This window comes from Oreochromis niloticus, linkage group LG3 (genome assembly GCF_001858045.2).
Source record: "Oreochromis niloticus isolate F11D_XX linkage group LG3, O_niloticus_UMD_NMBU, whole genome shotgun sequence".
NCBI classification, from domain to species: Eukaryota; Metazoa; Chordata; class Actinopteri; order Cichliformes; family Cichlidae; genus Oreochromis; species Oreochromis niloticus.
Genome location: NC_031967.2, coordinates 42,041,026 through 42,061,602, shown reverse-complemented (window position 1 = coordinate 42,061,602; position 20,577 = coordinate 42,041,026). Strand labels below are relative to the sequence as shown.

At 43.3% G+C, this 20,577-nt stretch overlaps 1 protein-coding gene and 10 non-coding genes across 14 annotated transcripts; all 11 read right to left on the bottom strand.

The window, feature by feature from the left end:
* Window positions 1-818: 818 nt before the first annotated feature.
* On the bottom strand, window positions 819-891 carry trnaa-ugc (transfer RNA alanine (anticodon UGC)). Its single transcript has one exon. It is a non-coding gene; the product is annotated as a tRNA-Ala (tRNA).
* Window positions 892-1,535: 644 nt separating this feature from the next.
* On the bottom strand, window positions 1,536-1,617 carry trnas-gcu (transfer RNA serine (anticodon GCU)). Its single transcript has one exon. It is a non-coding gene; the product is annotated as a tRNA-Ser (tRNA).
* A 1,041-nt stretch (window positions 1,618-2,658) lies between these two features.
* On the bottom strand, window positions 2,659-2,730 carry trnaa-agc (transfer RNA alanine (anticodon AGC)). Its single transcript has one exon. It is a non-coding gene; the product is annotated as a tRNA-Ala (tRNA).
* A 644-nt stretch (window positions 2,731-3,374) lies between these two features.
* Window positions 3,375-3,456, bottom strand: trnas-gcu (transfer RNA serine (anticodon GCU)). The gene has a single exon. It is a non-coding gene; the product is annotated as a tRNA-Ser (tRNA).
* A 1,037-nt stretch (window positions 3,457-4,493) lies between these two features.
* On the bottom strand, window positions 4,494-4,566 carry trnaa-ugc (transfer RNA alanine (anticodon UGC)). The gene has a single exon. It is a non-coding gene; the product is annotated as a tRNA-Ala (tRNA).
* A 640-nt stretch (window positions 4,567-5,206) lies between these two features.
* Window positions 5,207-5,288, bottom strand: trnas-gcu (transfer RNA serine (anticodon GCU)). Its single transcript has one exon. It is a non-coding gene; the product is annotated as a tRNA-Ser (tRNA).
* A 1,043-nt stretch (window positions 5,289-6,331) lies between these two features.
* On the bottom strand, window positions 6,332-6,404 carry trnaa-agc (transfer RNA alanine (anticodon AGC)). Its single transcript has one exon. It is a non-coding gene; the product is annotated as a tRNA-Ala (tRNA).
* A 645-nt stretch (window positions 6,405-7,049) lies between these two features.
* On the bottom strand, window positions 7,050-7,131 carry trnas-gcu (transfer RNA serine (anticodon GCU)). The gene has a single exon. It is a non-coding gene; the product is annotated as a tRNA-Ser (tRNA).
* Window positions 7,132-8,174: 1,043 nt separating this feature from the next.
* Window positions 8,175-8,247, bottom strand: trnaa-ugc (transfer RNA alanine (anticodon UGC)). The gene has a single exon. It is a non-coding gene; the product is annotated as a tRNA-Ala (tRNA).
* Window positions 8,248-8,887: 640 nt separating this feature from the next.
* On the bottom strand, window positions 8,888-8,969 carry trnas-gcu (transfer RNA serine (anticodon GCU)). The gene has a single exon. It is a non-coding gene; the product is annotated as a tRNA-Ser (tRNA).
* A 3,630-nt stretch (window positions 8,970-12,599) lies between these two features.
* LOC100706866 (transmembrane protein 184C) lies at window positions 12,600-20,031 on the bottom strand. Of its 4 annotated transcripts, none has more exons than XM_013264871.3 (12): window positions 19,521-20,031; window positions 18,585-18,742; window positions 18,144-18,274; window positions 17,057-17,093; window positions 16,683-16,888; window positions 16,527-16,601; window positions 15,664-15,757; window positions 15,143-15,255; window positions 14,945-15,044; window positions 13,667-13,744; window positions 13,454-13,547; window positions 12,600-13,246 (listed from the first exon to the last, which is right to left on the bottom strand). In XM_013264871.3, exons 2-12 carry the CDS (start codon window positions 18,699-18,701, stop codon window positions 12,972-12,974), a joined length of 1,320 nt encoding a protein of 439 aa, XP_013120325.1. In that variant the 5' UTR covers window positions 18,702-18,742; window positions 19,521-20,031; the 3' UTR covers window positions 12,600-12,971. The 4 variants fall into 4 exon arrangements, with proteins under 4 accessions (XP_013120325.1, XP_013120322.1, XP_013120324.1 ...); XM_013264868.2 differs by having other exon boundaries at window positions 19,635-20,031; XM_013264870.2 differs by having other exon boundaries at window positions 19,694-20,031.
* Between the last annotated feature and the right edge of the window lie 546 nt (window positions 20,032-20,577).

Sequence of the window (20,577 nt, the reverse complement as noted above, 5' to 3'; positions counted from 1 at the left end):
CATCTAACCCTGCCCCTAGCATTCTCCTCTGTCACAGTAACCCTCTTCATGTCCTCCTCCGCTAGATCCATGAACTTTCTCTTCCGTCTTTTCTTTTCCTCCTGCCTAGCAGCTCCATATTTAACACCCTTTTCCAGTATATCTTATATTCCTCCTCTGCACATTCCAAACCACCGCAGCCTTACCGCTCTAACGTTGTCTCCAAACCGCTCAACCCCAGCTGTCCCTCTGACATAGTCAATCCTAATCTTTTTCCATCCTGGACACTCCCAACATAAAAAGCTTACCATCTTCAACTCTGCCAACTCCATCTCGGCCTCCTGTCTTTTCCTCCGTGCCACAGTCATAAAACAATACATCAGAGCAGTTCTCACTACCGTCCTGTAAAGCTTGCCTTTCACACTTGCTGCTATCCTGGTGTCACAAATCACTCCTTAATGTGGTTTCCACCCACGTCTTCCCTCCAAAATACTCCTTCCCTTGTTAGCACATTAGCATTTCCACCCTGCTGCCCATCCTTTCCAGCTCAATCTCTCTGCCTTGCCAATTGGTACAAATCCCTTTCTCCATGCTTAGTGTCAAGGCTCACATTCAACTCACTATAAGGCTTTTCCTTTGCCATTGGTCTAGCACCCCTAGCATTCTTATTTACACGACAGCACTACTTTTTCTTTTCCTGCCTTTTCCTTTGAATGCTTCTCTGGAGTGATGACACAAAGCCTTGAAAAGTTGGTAAAGTCAGAAACATAATGAGACAAACCCAATGCATTGGCTACAGAGAAGGATCAAGGGCTCCTCTTGGATGTGCAAAGGGTCCCTGGAGAATGCGGGTATCGATCCCGCTACCTCTCGCATGCAAAGCGAGCGCTCTTCCATTTGAGCTAATTCCCCTTTGTCGTCTGGGGACTGTAGCTTCATTGTGCCATATGGACCTTTAACTCTGGAGGCTCTGAATGGGACGCCTCCCCTTCATGGTTTTCTGGCCATGCCAACTACAACAAGACCCCGTGGTAGAATCACAGTGCATACGAGACATTACGGACCAACTCAAGTCTGGGCCCTACACGGTATGCTGGGAGAGTGTCACTGTTTGTGGAAGCACCTTTCAGCTGCTTCTGGAGAAAAGAGATGTCAGACTGGACTGGGGGCGTTGCTGCGCCACTCTTTGCTGCCATTGGCCAGTATTGTGAAGGTAAGAGAGAGACAATCACCTCAGATGGACAAACACTGATGAGGTTTAACGCCAGCATTAATCTAATAGTACCTGATAGGTACTGAGAGGAGACGTTCAAATAAACATTTGCCAAAGGAAGCCACATACGTTCGTTTGGAGCACTGACTATTCTGGAAACAGAGTACCTTTCTGCTATTGTATTAGCAGAACATTCTCTTTAAAGTGACCTGTGCAACAAGACCACATGGTGAACTATAGGGAGTACTGAGCCAAAGACGAGCAGAGGCATTGCATCATACCCTACCTACCTACATTGGCAGACAATCTCACAAGACGCATTAAGATAAGTAGAAAGAGCTCTCGACGAGGATGGGATTCGAACCCACGCGTGCAGAGCACAATGGATTAGCAGTCCATCGCCTTAACCTCTCGGCCACCTCATCTGCTTTACGCTGCTGTTTGCCAGTAGAATTGGGAATCTATTCTCTGAACACGCGGTCTAGATGGACAAAATGCGAGCTGATTGCTAGTGTATCGACGCAGGGAAATCTACCCCAGATCCCTGACGAGGGGCTGCGTAACACTTTGGTAGAAGCCTTGAGTGATGTGGGCTTCTTCTTTGAGCCTGTTCTTCTTGGGGTTGCCAGAGTGGATCATCTGCCTCCATCTAACCCTGCCCCTAGCATTCTCCTCTGTCACAGTAACCCTCTTCATGTCCTCCTCCGCTAGATCCATGAACTTTCTCTTCCGTCTTTTTCTTTTCCTCCTGCCTAGCAGCTCCATATTTAACACCCTTTTTCCAGTATATCTTATATTCCTCCTCTGCACATTTCCAAACCACCGCAGCCTTACCGCTCTAACGTTGTCTCCAAACCGCTCAACCCCAGCTGTCCCTCTGACATAGTCAATCCTAATCTTTTCCATCCTGGACACTCCCAACATAAAAAGCTTACCATCTTCAACTCTGCCAACTCCATCTCGGCCTCCTGTCTTTTCCTCCGTGCCACAGTCATAAAACAATACATCAGAGCAGTTCTCACTACCGTCCTGTAAAGCTTGCCTTTCACACTTGCTGCTATCCTGGTGTCACAAATGACTCCTTAATGTGGTTTCCACCCACGTCTTCCCTCCAAAATACTCCTTCCCTTGTTAGCACATTACCATTTCCACCCTGCTGCCCATCCTTTCCAGCTCAATCTCTCTGCCTTGCCAATTGGTACAAATCCCTTTCTCCATGCTTAGTGTCAAGGCTCACATTCAACTCACTATAAGGCTTTTCCTTTGCCATTGGTCTAGCACCCCTAGCATTCTTATTTACACGACAGCACTACTTTTTCTTTTCCTGCCTTTTCCTTTGAATGCTTCTCTGGAGTGATGACACAAAGCCTTGAAAAGTTGGTAAAGTCAGAAACATAATGAGACAAACCCAATGCATTGGCTACAGAGAAGGATCGAGGGCTCCTCTTGGATGTGCAAAGGGTCCCTGGAGAATGCGGGTATCGATCCCGCTACCTCTCGCATGCTAAGCGAGCGCTCTTCCATTGAGCTAATTCCCTTTGTCGTCTGGGGACTGTAGCTTCATTGTGCCATATGGACCTTTAACTCTGGAGGCTCTGAATGGGACGCCTCCCCTTCATGGTTTTCTGGCCATGCCAACTACAACAAGACCCCGTGGTAGAATCACAGTGCATACGAGACATTACGGACCAACTCAAGTCTGGGCCCTACACAGTATGCTGGGAGAGTGTCACTGTTTGTGGAAGCACCTTTCAGCTGCTTCTGGAGAAAAGAGATGTCAGACTGGACTGGGGGCGTTGCTGCGCCACTCTTTGCTGCCATTGGCCAGTATTGTGAAGGTAAGAGAGGAGACAATCACCTCAGATGGACAAACACTGATGAGGTTTAACGCCAGCATTAATCTAATAGTACCTGATAGGTACTGAGAGGAGACGTGCAAATAAACATTTGCCAAAGGAAGCCACATACGTTCATTTGGAGAACTGATTATTCTGGAAACAGAGTACCTTTCTGCTATTGTATTAGCAGAACATTCTTTTTAAAGTGACCTGTGCAACAAGACCACATGGTGAACTATAGGGAGTACTGAGCCAAAGACGAGCAGAGGAATTGCATCATACCCTACCTACCTACATTGGCAGACAATCTCACAAGACGCATTAAGATAAGTAGAAAGAGCTCTCGACGAGGATGGGATTCGAACCCACGCGTGTAGAGCACAATGGATTAGCAGTCCATCGCCTTAAACTCTCGGCCACCTCATCTGCTTTACGCTGCTGTTTGCCAGTAGAATTGGGAATCTATTCTCTGAACACGCGGTCTAGATGGACAAAATGCGAGCTGATTGCTAGTGTATCGACGCAGGGAAATCTACCCCAGATCCCTGACGAGGGGCTGCGTAACACTTTGGTAGAAGCCTTGAGTGATGTGGGCTTCTTCTTTGAGCCTGTTCTTCTTGGGGGTTGCCAGAGTGGATCATCTGCCTCCATCTAACCCTGCCCCTACCATTCTCCTCTGTCACAGTAACCCTCTTCATGTCCTCCTCTGCTAGGTCCATGAACTTTCTCTTCCGTCTTTTTCTTTTCCTCCTGCCTAGCAGCTCCATATTTAACACCCTTTTTCCAGTATATCTTATATTCCTCCTCTGCACATTTCCAAACCACCGCAGCCTTACCGCTCTAACGTTGTCTCCAAACCGCTCAACCCCAGCTGTCCCTCTGACATAGTCAATCCTAATCTTTTTCCATCCTGGACACTCCCAACATAAAAAGCTTACCATCTTCAACTCTGCCAACTCCATCTCGGCCTCCTGTCTTTTCCTCCGTGCCACAGTCATAAAACAATACATCAGAGCAGTTCTCACTACCGTCCTGTAAAGCTTGCCTTTCACACTTGCTGCTATCCTGGTGTCACAAATCACTCCTTAATGTGGTTTCCACCCACGTCTTCCCTCCAAAATACTCCTTCCCTTGTTAGCACATTAGCATTTCCACCCTGCTGCCCATCCTTTCCAGCTCAATCTCTCTGCCTTGCCAATTGGTACAAATCCCTTTCTCCATGCTTAGTGTCAAGGCTCACATTCAACTCACTATAAGGCTTTTCCTTTGCCATTGGTCTAGCACCCCTAGCATTCTTATTTACACGACAGCACTACTTTTTTCTTTTCCTGCCTTTTCCTTTGAATGCTTCTCTGGAGTGATGACACAAAGCCCTTGAAAAGTTGGTAAAGTCAGAAACATAATGAGACAAACCCAATGCATTGGCTACAAAGAAGGATCCTCTTGGATGTGCAAAGGGTCCCTGGAGAATGCGGGTATCGATCCCGCTACCTCTCGCATGCAAAGCGAGCGCTCTTCCATTTGAGCTAATTCCCCTTTGTCGTCTGGGGACTGTAGCTTCATTGTGCCATATGGACCTTTAACTCTGGAGGCTCTGAATGGGACGCCTCCCCTTCATGGTTTTCTGGCCATGCCAACTACAACAAGACCCCGTGGTAGAATCACAGTGCATACGAGACATTACGGACCAACTCAAGTCTGGGCCCTACACAGTATGCTGGGAGAGTGTCACTGTTTGTGGAAGCACCTTTCAGCTGCTTCTGGAGAAAAGAGATGTCAGACTGGACTGGGGGCGTTGCTGCGCCACTCTTTGCTGCCATTGGCCAGTATTGTGAAGGTAAGAGGGGAGACAGTCACCTCAGATGGACAAACACTGATGAGGTTTAACGCCAGCATTAATCTAATAGTACCTGATAGGTACTGAGAGGAGACGTGCAAATAAACATTTGCCAAAGGAAGCCACATACGTTCGTTTGGAGCACTGACTATTCTGGAAACAGAGTACCTTTCTGCTATTGTATTAGCAGAACATTCTCTTTAAAGTGACCTGTGCAACAAGACCACATGGTGAACTACAGGGAGTAGTGAGCCAAAGACGAGCAGAGGCATTGCATCATACCTACCTACATTGGCAGACAATCTCACAAGACGCATTAAGATAACTAGAAAGAGCTCTCGACGAGGATGGGATTCGAACCCACACGTGCAGAGCACAATGGATTAGCAGTCCATCGCCTTAACCTCTCGGCCACCTCATCTGCTTTACGCTGCTGTTTGCCAGTTGAATTGGGAATCTATTCTCTGAACACGCGGTCTAGATGGACAAAATGCGAGCTGATTGCTAGTGTATCGACGCAGGGAAATCTACCCCAGATCCCTGACGAGGGGCTGCGTAACACTTTGGTAGAAGCCTTGAGTGATGTGGGCTTCTTCTTTGAGCCTGTTCTTCTTGGGGGTTGCCAGAGTGGATCATCTGCCTCCATCTAACCCTGCCCCTAGCATTCTCCTCTGTCACAGTAACCCTCTTCTTGTCCTCCTCCGCTAGATCCATGAACTTTCTCTTCCGTCTTTTTCTTTTCCTCCTGCCTAGCAGCTCCATATTTAACACCCTTTTTCCAGTATATCTTATATTCCTCCTCTGCACATTTCCAAACCACCGCAGCCTTACCGCTCTAACGTTGTCTCCAAACCGCTCAACCCCAGCTGTCCCTCTGACATAGTCAATCCTAATCTTTTTCCATCCTGGACACTCCCAACATAAAATGCTTACCATCTTCAACTCTGCCAACTCCATCTCGGCCTCCTGTCTTTTCCTCCGTGCCACAGTCATAAAACAATACATCAGAGCAGTTCTCACTACCGTCCTGTAAAGCTTGCCTTTCACACTTGCTGCTATCCTGGTGTCACAAATCACTCCTTAATGTGGTTTCCACCCACGTCTTCCCTCCAAAATACTCCTTCCCTTGTTAGCACATTACCATTTCCACCCTGCTGCCCATCCTTTCCAGCTCAATCTCTCTGCCTTGCCAATTGGTACAAATCCCTTTCTCCATGCTTAATGTCAAGGCTCACATTCAACTCACTATAAGGCTTTTCCTTTGCCATTGGTCTAGCACCCCTAGCATTCTTATTTACACGACAGCACTACTTTTTCTTTTCCTGCCTTTTCCTTTGAATGCTTCTCTGGAGTGATGACACAAAGCCTTGAAAAGTTGGTAAAGTCAGAAACATAATGAGACAAACCCAATGCATTGGCTACAGAGAAGGATCGAGGGCTCCTCTTGGGTGTGCAAAGGGTCCCTGGAGAATGCGGGTATCGATCCCGCTACCTCTCGCATGCTAAGCGAGCGCTCTTCCATTTGAGCTAATTCCCCTTTGTCGTCTGGGGACTGTAGCTTCATTGTGCCATATGGACCTTTAACTCTGGAGGCTCTGAATGGGACGCCTCCCCTTCATGGTTTTCTGGCCATGCCAACTACAACAAGACCCCGTGGTAGAATCACAGTGCATACGAGACATTACGGACCAACTCAAGTCTGGGCCCTACACAGTATGCTGGGAGAGTGTCACTGTTTGTGGAAGCACCTTTCAGCTGCTTCTGGAGAAAAGAGATGTCAGACTGGACTGGGGGCGTTGCTGCGCCACTCTTTGCTGCCATTGGCCAGTATTGTGAAGGTAAGAGGGGAGACAATCACCTCAGATGGACAAACACTGATGAGGTTTAACGCCAGCATTAATCTAATAGTACCTGATAGGTACTGAGAGGAGACGTGCAAATAAACATTTGCCAAAGGAAGCCACGTACGTTCGTTTGGAGCACTGACTATTCTGGAAACAGAGTACCTTTCTGCTATTGTATTAGCAGAACATTCTCTTTAAAGTGACCTGTGCAACAAGACCACATGGTGAACTATAGGGAGTACTGAGCCAAAGACGAGCAGAGGCATTGCATCATACCCTACCTACCTACATTGGCAGACAATCTCACAAGACGCATTAAGATAAGTAGAAAGAGCTCTCGACGAGGATGGGATTCGAACCCACGCGTGCAGAGCACAATGGATTAGCAGTCCATCGCCTTAACCTCTCGGCCACCTCATCTGCTTTACGCTGCTGTTTGCCAGTAGAATTGGGAATCTATTCTCTGAACACGCGGTCTAGATGGACAAAATGCGAGCTGATTGCTAGTGTATCGACGCAGGGAAATCTACCCCAGATCCCTGACGAGGGGCTGCGTAACACTTTGGTAGAAGCCTTGAGTGATGTGGGCTTCTTCTTTGAGCCTGTTCTTCTTGGGGGTTGCCAGAGTGGATCATCTGCCTCCATCTAACCCTGCCCCTAGCATTCTCCTCTGTCACAGTAACCCTCTTCATGTCCTCCTCCGCTAGATCCATGAACTTTCTCTTCCGTCTTTTTCTTTTCCTCCTGCCTAGCAGCTCCATATTTAACACCCTTTTTCCAGTATATCTTATATTCCTCCTCTGCACATTTCCAAACCACCGCAGCCTTACCGCTCTAACGTTGTCTCCAAACCGCTCAACCCCAGCTGTCCCTCTGACATAGTCAATCCTAATCTTTTTCCATCCTGGACACTCCCAACATAAAAAGCTTACCATCTTCAACTCTGCCAACTCCATCTCGGCCTCCTGTCTTTTCCTCCGTGCCACAGTCATAAAACAATACATCAGAGCAGTTCTCACTACCGTCCTGTAAAGCTTGCCTTTCACACTTGCTGCTATCCTGGTGTCACAAATCACTCCTTAATGTGGTTTCCACCCACGTCTTCCCTCCAAAATACTCCTTCCCTTGTTAGCACATTACCATTTCCACCCTGCTGCCCATCCTTTCCAGCTCAATCTCTCTGCCTTGCCAACTGGTACAAATCCCTTTCTCCATGCTTAGTGTCAAGGCTCACATTCAACTCACTATAAGGCTTTTCCTTTGCCATTGGTCTAGCACCCCTAGCATTCTTATTTACACGACAGCACTACTTTTTCTTTTCCTGCCTTTTCCTTTGAATGCTTCTCTGGAGTGATGACACAAAGCCTTGAAAAGTTGGTAAAGTCAGAAACATAATGAGACAAACCCAATGCATTGGCTACAGAGAAGGATTGAGGGCTCCTCTTGGATGTGCAAAGGGTCCCTGGAGAATGCGGGTATCGATCCCGCTACCTCTCGCATGCAAAGCGAGCGCTCTTCCATTTGAGCTAATTCCCCTTTGTCGTCTGGGGACTGTAGCTTCATTGTGCCATATGGACCTTTAACTCTGGAGGCTCTGAATGGGACGCCTCCCCTTCATGGTTTTCTGGCCATGCCAACTACAACAAGACCCCGTGGTAGAATCACAGTGCATACGAGACATTACGGACCAACTCAAGTCTGGGCCCTACACAGTATGCTGGGAGAGTGTCACTGTTTGTGGAAGCACCTTTCAGCTGCTTCTGGAGAAAAGAGATGTCAGACTGGACTGGGGGCGTTGCTGCGCCACTCTTTGCTGCCATTGGCCAGTATTGTGAAGGTAAGAGGGGAGACAATCACCTCAGATGGACAAACACTGATGAGGTTTAACGCCAGCATTAATCTAATAGTACCTGATAGGTACTGAGAGGAGACGTGCAAATAAACATTTGCCAAAGGAAGCCACATACGTTCGTTTGGAGCACTGACTATTCTGGAAACAGAGTACCTTTCTGCTATTGTATTAGCAGAACATTCTCTTTAAAGTGACCTGTGCAACAAGACCACATGGTGAACTATAGGGAGTACTGAGCCAAAGACGAGCAGAGGCATTGCATCATACCTACCTACATTGGCAGACAATCTCACAAGACGCATTAAGATAAGTAGAAAGAGCTCTCGACGAGGATGGGATTCGAACCCACGCATGCAGAGCACAATGGATTAGCAGTCCATCGCCTTAACCTCTCGGCCACCTCATCTGCTTTACGCTGCTGTTTGCCAGTAGAATTGGGAATCTATTCTCTGAACACGCGGTCTAGATGGACAAAATGCGAGCTGATTGCTAGTGTATCGACGCAGGGAAATCTACCCCAGATCCCTGACGAGGGGCTGCGTAACACTTTGGTAGAAGCCTTGAGTGATGTGGGCTTCTTCTTTGAGCCTGTTCTTCTTGGGGGTTGCCAGAGTGGATCATCTGCCTCCATCTAACCCTGCCCCTACCATTCTCCTCTGTCACTCTGTTTTTGTTTTTGTTTTTTTGTTTTTTTTGTTGTTGTTGTTGTTTTTAGTTGATTTTATGCTGTTTCATCTTGTTTTCTTTTTTAATATAGGGCTGTTTTAATTCTTATCTATTATGTGTCTCATTTATTTATTTTTGCTTTTTTCTGTTATTCTATTGTTTTTACTTTATTTTCTGTACAGCACTTTGTTCCTGTGCTAGGCATTTTAAAGTGCTTCATAAATAATATTGGATTAAATTGGATATGTCGGTACTTACTTTCACTGTTGTGTTGTTGTGCAGCAAAATTTGAATCAAATGTCCTGAAATCTTCCTGATGAGGAGACTCAATAGTGCAGCACGACATGGACAAATCTCTGAATACCTCTAACTTTCAGTTTTGTTTCTGGTTTCTCTGAACTGAATTAACCTGCAAAAATTTACTCATTTTACCCTCCACAGAGTAAAATAGTGTCACGGTCCTGGGTCATTTTGTCCCAGCGGTTTAAGTTACCTCTGTTTTCTGTCATATTTTGCATTATGTTGAGGCTTACTCCAGGTTTCCTAGGTTATTCTGTTCGGTATTGTTTATGAGATTTCCCCCCTGTGTTGTTGCCCGGTGTCTCCCTCTGTGTGACTGTGTATATAGTCGTGTGAGTTATTGTGCTTTGCTCCCACTCCTTGTGTTCCGTGTTTTCCTCTTTCCATCGTATGCTCCTTCGTGTTCTCTCTCTCTGCCTCTCTCGGCTGTCTCTGTACTTCCTGTGTTACGTTTAACATCCGTGTCTTGGTGTCAGCGTTTTCCGTTCGTGTCCTCCCCGCTCTGTCATGTGTAATTGTCCTCAGCTGTGTTCCCTGAGTGCTTCCACTTCCCTCGTTACCTTCTGTGTGTTTATGTCAGTGTCCCCCTCTGTTCTGTGTCGCATCGTCCCTCATAGCTGTGTGTGATTCTCCCTGTGTCTCCTTGTGCATATTATAATTAGTTTTTTCCCAGTTTAGTTTCGTGTTGTTGTATCACCTGTTTCCCAGCAATAAAGCTGTACTTTTTAGTTTAAGTTCCGTTCCCGTGAGTTTGCGTTTGGGTCCAGTTCCCGCCTGCCACTCAGCCAAAACATGACAAATAGACTCTTTTCTGAAAGGTTTTGATGGCAGAATGGGATGAAATACAAGGCCAAAAAAACTGTTTCCAACAAGCTTGAAAGTCAATATTTTTGAAAGTAAAAACCCCTGAAATGTTTCTGTCAGGGAGTTTGTCCATTCTATGCTCCAGATGGGTTGATTGGGTTAAAAATTTTAATCGCGTTAATCGTGATGACAGCGTTAACGTGTTAGCGTTGACAGCCCTACAACACACACGAAAACTGAAGACATTATGATACAGACTTATAATTTTCACCGATATCTTTTTCTAAATTCTATCACACGCATATACGTGAAAAGTGAACGTGGGGCCCTCAGTGTGCCTGCTTGCTGCTGCTGCTGTGCCTAAGTCGAATGGGCGGGCTGCTTCCAAATAGTGCACATTTCATTCATATTCCAAGCCCATTATGTATTAATTATTTTTCCTGGGTTGTGTGAAATCCCAGGAAAAAAAAACGTATACAAGGTGAAGGTCTATAAGTCTATTAGTTTATGTTATTGGGTGTTGATACTGGAGTGCAAAAAAACTGGTGGAAGATGGACAAGAATAGGTAAAAGCCATCAGGCTCTCGAAAAAATCAGAAAAGAAGAGGACAAATAAGCAAGAGGGCGGCAGAGGGAGTGCTCGCCCTGGGCACCAAACAGGCTAGGACCACCCCTGTACATACAGTAAAATATGTATTTAGTCATATTTTACTGTATGTACATATATGTACACATATATGTACACATATATGTCATTCTTCCTTGTTTGGCCATTTTCTCTTGAATTAATCAGAACTTAAACTAAGCATACCAGGAGAAACTGAAACCAGACAGCTCATGTTGCCAGCAGCCATATAAAAACTTAACAAAAAAAACAAAAAGTTGGTTGTGTTTCAGGTTTGAAAACTGATATTTTCACAGCATGAAATCCTGGAAAGAGATTATTTAAATGAGTTACACAAATGTGATTAATTGTAGCTGAACTATTCTTTTTCCACTAGGGAATGATTGTACAGCATGCATCTTTAATTACAAGAACTGGGAGTTAGAGTTTGAATTTATTTTGTATTTTATTTAATCCACACAGAGTGGAAAGTATAAATAAATCATCACTAATATTTGGATAAATGTCCCTTAGTAAGTTGCACCTTAACCGGATGCTTTTGGTTGCCATCAACAAGCTTCTAACATAATTCTGTCTGATATTTGACCGCTTGTCACGACACAATTGGTAGAATTTATTTAAATCGGTTGGTATTACTTTCAAGTCAACAAATATTCAACAGGGTTGGGTCGGGGCTTTGGGAAGGCCATTCCAGAATCTTAATGTTAGCCTACTTTATCCATTACAAAGACAGTTTTAATGTGTGTTTGGGAACATCACGGTTGTGTCCAAGTTTATAGCCATTGATTTGACAAGAAGTTGAAGAATTTAGAGCTAGTCCTCCTTCTTCATTATTCCAACCACTCTGTGCAGTGTACCAGCACCACTGGCAGCAAAACAACCCCAGAGCATGATGCTACCACCACTATGCTTGACAGCCAATGTTCCTAGGTTTGAAAACCTCACCTTTCCTTCCAAACATACCTGATGTCATTTTGCCGAATCTTTGTTTCATCTGATTATAAAACTTTTTTCCAGAAGGTGTTTGGTCTGTCCATGTGGGCAGCTGCCCATTTCAGTCAAGGTTCACGTTGCTGACTTTGCAGCAGGGGCTTCTTTGTTGATCGGGCAGATTTATGTTCAGCTAGTTGCAGTTGTGTTTTTGCTCACGTGATTTTAAGTTAGAGTTATATAGGGTTATATTTTTCTTTTTTGATATGTGAAATAAAATGTTCATGTTTTTTAACATGACATTGACCAGTGACAGTTTATTTCAGTGTGACGATACTCACTCGATATTCTAATATTCTCATTATTAATATATTTTAATTTATCAAATGCAACAAGAGAAAACATAAAACAGCTCCTCGCAAGTGGAGCTTTTTTTCCCTGATGCTTGGTTTTTCTTTCATTGGAAGATCAAAAAGCGTCACAAAGCTTAGTATTTTGCATGGGAACAGAGCTCACAGTCAGACTCACTGAGCAAAGTGACAGCAGCACATCTAACCAGGCTGGAAGTAGCATTTACATGTATGTATATCTATGGTTTCTGGTTCACAATTAGATAAAGGATCTAATGACTGAAGATGATTTACAATGCTGATGTTTGTTCTTCAGATAGTTAGGGGATGTTTTTGAGTTATCAGAGTTACAGGACTACACTTGTGATTGCTCATAGCACAGTCTGTTTATTTATTTATAATAAGTTAGAACAAATAGTCAAAGCTAGCTTGAATAACCTGCTGAAAACTCTCCAATCCTTTTCCTTCACACACGACAGATACATTTGTCAAAATTACATCATTTGACATCAATATACAGATTCAGACATTGAAATCTGAGTACTTATTTTTAAATACCAAAGATTTCCAACAAACATGGCTTTGACATTACAGTATGCTCGTATGCTTGGCCTCGTCTTTGTTCAAACGTAAGTGCAGAAAGTTCAAAAGAGTTCATGTTTATAGTTTGATTTAGATTTGAATACAGAAGCCGAGAGTCTCTTTCTCTCCTCTTTGCTGTACGTCCCTGTTGTTATTGGGCTCCACCCGCCTGTGGAGGTGAGCCTTCGCTGTCTTCGTCCCAAGACGAGGACGTGAACCCAGCCGGAGCAGAGATAGAGTGGGGTGCCGTGGTGTGGCCGAGCCCCTGGTAGCGCCCGCTTGATGAAGGGGAGGTGGGCATCGACGTGGCTGCCACGGCGATGGGGTCCTGCGAGGTGGCTGTGAGGAGGCCGGTGTGCTCGGTGTGCTCGGGTCGAGCCGCTGCACCGAAATACATCTTGTTGGGACGACCCAGGAACGTCCGGCCTAAGAGGGGAGGGAGGAAATAAACATGTAACAGCTGCAGTGTTTTTTTCCCCCTTTTTTTAAACTCAAAATTAAGAACATCTAAAAGAGAGAGAACACTAGCACCAAAAGCAGTTTAGCCCCATTTCCTACCACTGATGTGTTCGTCACCAAACTGTTTCAGTGTCATTTCCACATACTGTGATGATTTCTGACTCAGACACTCACCCACATGGCGGACCTGCTCACTAACATCAGCTCTGATATCAGAGAAATCCCACATGGCCAAAAAGCTGTCAAAACACGACCCCTCCTCTGCTTCCTGATGGACGGAAACAGACAGATAAACAGTAGGATGGATAGACAGACAGACAGACAGACAGACAGACAGACAGACAGGTAGGTAGGTAGGTAGGTAGGTAGATAGGTAGATAAGGTTACCTGTACATAGGGCTTGTAGGTGAAGGTGTAGTGGTGAGCGATGGCAGCCAGAAACATCTCTATGCAGATGATGAAGTCCTGTATGAATTAAAAACTCAGTTACCTTTCAGAATGTTTTTTTTAGATTGGATTTCCTTTTTTTGTGCCTTGTGTTTTTGTGCACCTCTTGCAGTCATTTCACCTTCATTAATAAGGTTATTTACAGATGAGTAATTTCCAAGGGAATTAGGGGGGTTATGATCCCCCCAATAATCAGACCCAACCAATACAACCCCCGCCAATAAAATTATGAATTATCTTGCATAAATAGGCTGTTGATCTTCTTTACTCGTTTCAGGTATTACCAGCAAAACAGTTGCATATTTAATCATCTGGGAATTTACCCAGATTTATTTATTTATTTAGACAGAGATCTTGACATGTTCAGCACAAAGTTACGCCTATGGTTATTTAGTCAGTGTTATCATTTGTTTGTAATTTCTTTTACCCTTTTCCCTCCTTTGCGACTGTTTCCCTATTATTGGTTTTCTGATGTTTCATCCTGTTTCATTTTAGCTGTTCCTATAATTAATGCAGAAAGGCCAGAAATATATAAAAATTTTGGTTCTCATATTTCTGATGTACTGAATGGTTTACTTTTCCATCATCTTTTGTGTTTGTTTAATTCCAGATGTGAGAGTCAGAATCCAGAGTTCTGTCTGATATCAGGCAGCTTTTCTGTCATATTTGGAGGATGTACCTGTTTAAATCCCTCCCTGCTGCTCAGTCTTCTTCTTCTTCCTGGACCCTCAAAGTTATCAGTGTACCTTACTGTTTTCAAAAAGTGCTTTAGGAAACATTGCACTGCTGCTGAATGTGATCCTAATATCATACTAATTATGTTTGCAGTACTTTTTTCACCTAATGTCTCCATATTATTTTGTGACTTTGCTTCTGTTTTTGGTGTAATACTTGATTTTTTGCATTTTTAGTTCGACTCCTTGATGTTTGGGCTAATGTTGGTTTCTTGCCAGTTTTTCTGCAGCACCCATCAGTAAGTGTCATTAAAGTCCTCTTTTTATTCTGCTACTCAGTTTTGGTGCTTTATCTGAACACTGTGGTATTTATTTTTGTCACTTTTACTGTTTTTAGTCAATTTGTCTTCTAATCTGTACAGAAAGCAGAAAGATGCTAAATTTTATTCTCTGCTATAAATCTGGGAAATCTCACCTCTTATCTAAACATGAAGACAAATGAATCAAAGGTCAGCTGACTGTGATGCAGCAGTATGATCTGTACCTGCAGACCAGTAGCCACGGCCTCCACGCTGTCCCAGTCCCAGGTGTGTTTGTCAGAGATCACACCAACTTTCACCAGCAGTGCTATTAAAACCGCCTGCCTGGAGACAAAATGAATGTATCAGCACCGCTGCTGTTTAAAGGGAAAACCGAAACAGCTCAAAACCCAAAGCTACTACAATCACACTCCCATCCTTACCAGAAGGAGACGAACACGACCAGTTTGACACAGAGGAACTTCCCCACAGGCCTGATGGGCATCAGCTCCTCCCTGAGAGCTCGATAGAGCAACACCAGGCAGTACATGGCAAACTGCAGAGAAAGAACAACAGCAGAACACTGCTGGGTGAACAGGAAGTAAAATATAATTTTGGAATTTTACTTGAACTCTTGTTCACAGACATCATAGATTTTAAATTTAGTATTAACTGAGATCACCTAAAAAAAGCCTCAGCAGACCAGTTTTCACTTTTTCAGAAGGATACTGGATTTAAAAAAAACAGTAAAAGGGTTAAACGGGGTTCAGCTAAGTTTCAGGCTGGGAGCTAATGTGTGTACTACATGCTCTGATGTAATGCAGTCTCATATCAGATGTTCAAATACAAAAAAATCCCACAATAATGCAGATGTAACCAGGTGTGCTAACAACCAGAAACAGGGGTATTTGACACACTGGGAATGTGAAACTGCTGCTCTGTGATGATGATGCTGAGTCTTTACCAGCTGTGATATGTTGTTGATTATGACCAGGTAGGACCAGGCGTTTCTGAAGCTGAAGTTTGCTTCATCATAAACCCCACAGAGCTGACAGATGCTGCACACAAAAACAATCAGTCACTTTAGCAGGTCGCAAACTTCACTGTTCAGTTTGCTCTCAGATGACAAAACATTTGAAAACATCTAAACTTTCCCAAACTGAGGTAGAAAAATAAAGAAAATGGTGTACAGTACTCTACTGTTCCTTGTGGGTATAGCTAAGAATACATACTTGGGGAAAAACAAGTTACTGTAAATTTTTACGGTAGAAAACAGCTTTTTTTTCATATTTCATTTTCAAATATTACTGATGTTTGTTGATTTTGACTGTTACTTTCTAGTTCAAGTAAAAATATCAAGACAGTGATGTTTATAAAATAATTTACAATGAAAAAGTTTTAGTTTCATTTATAAATCAAAACTGTTGAATGAGGTTTGAATAAAAACGTCATGGTTGCTAACAGCAGGATTCTGTACAGCCTTAACAAGCAAACCTCAGAAGATCAGTGTGAAGCAGTGAAAATGCAGTAAAGAAAATGCTTCCTCTTAGGCTCATGTGATGAGCACAGCTCTGAGTAAAGGTCTGTTTGGACCACAGAAGAGTTTTAGGTGATAAAATGGGCCACGGCTGCTCTAAGTAGGTTAGTAGTGATTGGATTATCACCCTAAACACAAGGAGAGGTTTCATCCTGCATTACTAATCATGTTGGAAAAAACAGATATATTTCAACAGCTAACAGAAAGACTACAGCCAATAGCTGGAATCGACATCAAGTATTACTGCTACAGATACAAACATTACACTACAGTTATAGCACGAAACTTACAGCGCTATCACCGTGGTAACTGGTCTGACCACAGTGTACTGCAGGACTCCCAGCTTACACCTGAACAGCAGCACCCTGACAGAGAGAGAAACAACTTAACATCCATCCATTCATCACACACTGTGACCTCCCTCTCTGTGACCTCCCTCCTCTTACTCTCCCATGGCCCACGGTGGGCAGCAGCACAGCGGGGGCAGATGTGGCTGCTGCTGCTGGACCTCCAGCATGAGCACCAGGCTGGGGTACTGGTTACTCAGGAAGTTCAGCAGGAAAACCAGGAAGTTGTAGATGACGTAGGCCTCGTAGCACTCCCTGCACGTGTCCACGTAGATGGCCAGGTTGGGATATCGCAGAGCCAGCCACTGAAAGACGTTCAACAAGCAGAAATCATAAAGGTCACATGAGGCAAAGAATTTAAAGAATTTCATTAAGTGTAAAAGAGTTAAAGAGTTATAACACAACAAAGGAAGAAAATACTGAAGGGTCTATGTCGCTACGTCTGTGTGTGTTTGTGTGTAACAATGACTCACACTGTCCAAACTGTAGATCGGCACCATCCACAGTATCCTGGTGACAAGAGACAGAGAGGGTCCTAAATGGACTGGTTGGACTGGTAAACAACACGTTTACCCAATTATGAAGCAAGTTATCATTCTGTGACCTTTAGGGTAAAAATGAATTGTTATCATTTTGATATCCAGTTTCACTAACAGTTAATCCAAAAGGTTTATGCTTCAGTTTTGTTGAATATAATTCTAGTATTTTATTAGTGTGTGCAATTACACCTGTACAGTTTATAGATGCACTCTGCTAACAAAGCTAGCTCACCTTAGCTCATAACCTAGCACTCCACTAAACATCCAAATTCAGTCACTTATAGTCCCAAAAACAACATGGCGACAACCATAATGCTAAAGTTAACACTTCAAAACAAGAGATTAGAAAATAGTGGGTGAAGTCAAAGTGGCTACCTCCATCTTTTATATGCAGTCTGTGTAAGTTATGCCACATAGTCAAACCACTGCAAGCTCTGGAGACCAGCAGCTCTGCTCAGAGTTGTTCTTATAATTTTGTTCAAACTCCTGTTTGACTAAAAAAATGTTAATATAGTGACTGACTTAAGTAATTATAACACTTTCACCTCAACTGACACGTTTGGATTTAGACTTTTATTTTGAAAGGCAGGCTCATAAATGTTCCAAGTTTGTCTTAATTAAAAATCAAATGCTGAGGCAGGTTTATCTTGCTGTAACCATCCCTGCTGCTCGCACTGGCCTTCCTGAAGTGTTCCCAGCATAACAGATGGAGGAAAACATCCTCAGAGCTTCTCCACTGAAGCTAATTTTAGACTTCAGTTCAAATTAGATTAAATTTAATAGCTACCATCAAGAGTAGCCTTTTAGATACAAAATACCCATTTTCTGCTTTTTCCTTCAACTTCAGCATCCAGCTTAAAGTCTGCAGCTTATTTCATTTCTACACCTGACGCCTCGTAGCTGACGTCAAATACAACAGAAGTCCTAAAGCCAGAATCTGTCAGACCCGCCTCAGTGTATGTGTGGGGACATTACGAGTGTTTGACGACAGAACTGTGTGTGTGTGTGTGTGTGTGTTTACCTGATGATGGGCTTCTGCAGCTCAGGCTGGGTGTAGTGCACCATGTGCTGCAGGATCCCCCACAGCGAGATCGGGATGGTCAGAAACACAAAGACACCGGCGATGAACCAGGCTTTACTGTGAGTGCCGACCTGCACGCAGACACAGACCACAGGCTTTAAAGTGTATCCGACATCCTTCCTGCAACATCACAGTTAGTCACTGCAGGACTGTTGTGTTTGTTGTGCAGTGAGAACGCTGCCTGCACTGCATAAATAAAACTCCACCCTTTTTATACATTAAAGATAACTCACTTAAAAAAACAATGCAGTGACAGATAAACTACTAATGATGAGTCCATCTTTTATATACAGTCTGCTTATTACAGCATGAACAGGTAGCTGTGAGATCATGTGACTATGTTTGGTCCACCCGTGAGCACAGGTGGAGGTGTGTCAGTACTTTGTCCTTCTCCAGCTCCCAGACGCATAGTGGCAGCACGGCCACCAGCAGGAGGGCGTAGAGCACCAGAACCAGCGGGCGGATCCACCTCCTCCACTCTGCACACGTACACGGCATGACGGCAGCTTCACCCTCAGCGTGGACTACAGGCACGCATCCTAAACCACAGACCACAGGCAGGTTGTTAAGGTGGAGACATTAAACTGCTGCAGCGTGTGTAATTAACCCATTCATTTCATTACACAGTCTTCATTTGACCTGAAAATCACAATTTTGTGCAAATGTTTGCATAAAAATCTTAGCAAACTGCACAAAAAGAGCACAGATTTATTTATGATGGCATTTGTCTGGATTAATAATGACAAAAGGATGTGTAATTTGACTTGTGCTTACTTAATAACTTAACACTCTGCAAGCAGGCACTGATTCAAACCAGATAAGCAGACATTTGTGGAGAATATCTCTGTGAAAAACCCTCCACACAATCTTTCAAATGTGAAGACACAACTTATATCTTATGGCAGTTGGAGTTTTTAGTATTTAAAACACCTATTAATTAGCCCATAAACAAACTAAAGTATCACACTAGTGCTGAGCGGAGAAAACTGCCTTATATTTATTTATTCTGTCAGTAAAAGCCGATAAAATATCAATAAAACCTTGTAAAACGCAACCTTGCACTTAAAACCTCCACTAACTGCATAAAAAAGTTTGTATTTTGCCAAATTACAAATGATAGAATACATAAAAAATCTAGCTTATGTTTAAATAAGTAAAAAGTAATTATTTATGGGTCCTCTATGTGGTCCCTATTATACCAAAAAACACATAAGTTTAATATCTTAAGGGCTTTAGGGACCACCACTGTATCCATCCATATTAATTAAGTATATTAGCCTTAAACGTGTTAAAATGACCGCTGGGGTGAAAGCATACCTCTTTGCGGACATGTAGCCTCTTAAAGGCGTATTACAGCTTTAAAATGTAAAAATCTTAAATGTCAAGCGTGTAATGAGGTCAGTACACGGTGTATTCTTCAGGCATCACCACCTTTATCCGCTGATCAGTTAAAACAGGCTGCTGTTCGATACAATAGATTGAAACTGAACTGTTAAAAGAATCAAATGTGGGCCGTTACTGCGGAAGACGTTCACTCAGAGCGACGGTTGGCCTGCTTTCATCCTCACTCCGGTCTCTGTTACCAGGCAACGCATCCTTCCTCCGCCCAACCACACACCGAAAAATGAAGCCCAGCTGATCCCCTTTGATGTTTTCAGTAGACCCCAGATCACTGTCAGACCACCGGACTGATCCGGATCGATCGACCACACACACCGATGTCCGTGTTCGTTCTTTCCCGTGTTTACGCGCCCACGTCATATGCTGGGACCTCACCCAGCTCCCCTCTGTCCGTCAGTCACGTGCTCACCGGAAAAGCGCCACAAACAGGGCGTGAACTTTCAAATTAAATTACCTCTGCTCAAGGATATGTTTTTCGTAAGGTATGGAAGCTCATTGACGACAATAAAAACAATACTTATTAAAAAAAATTTTTTTTAAAGAAGCTTAAACAATATGGTAAACATGATTAGTAATAATGGAAAAAAATGAAAATTAAAAATGAAAATTATGAGATTAAAAGTCAGAATTTTGAATCAAGTAATTCAAACTATGAGACAAATTATGAAATTAAATACTAGGGTACAAAATAGCAGAGTACAATAATAAAAGTATCTGAAAACAATACAGTTATGAGACAAAGAACATGTAAAGCTAAACTAATTTATAAAACATAAAATTATGAAATAAAATATTTTGTAAAATCTATAATCTGAATAATGTAAAATTACAAGATAAAAAGAGTAGCTATTGATAGATTTTAAAAATATGAATAAAAATATCAGAAAATAAAACCACAATTTTAAAAATGATTAAAATGATGATTAAACGTTCCAATGAGATGAGATGTAACAAGCACCGTGAAAAAAGAGAC

Coding starts and splice junctions, on each gene's coding strand:
- LOC100706866 (XM_013264871.3), bottom strand. CDS start 18,701: ATGCCGTGTACGTGTGCAGAGTGGAGGAGGTGGATCCGCCCGCTGGTT. Junction 15,758..16,526: donor GTTACCACGGTGATAGCGCT/GTAAGTTTCGTG, acceptor TTTTGTGTGCAG/CATCTGTCAGCTCTGTGGGG. Junction 13,548..13,666: donor CCTACAAGCCCTATGTACAG/GTAACCTTATCT, acceptor TCCGTCCATCAG/GAAGCAGAGGAGGGGTCGTG.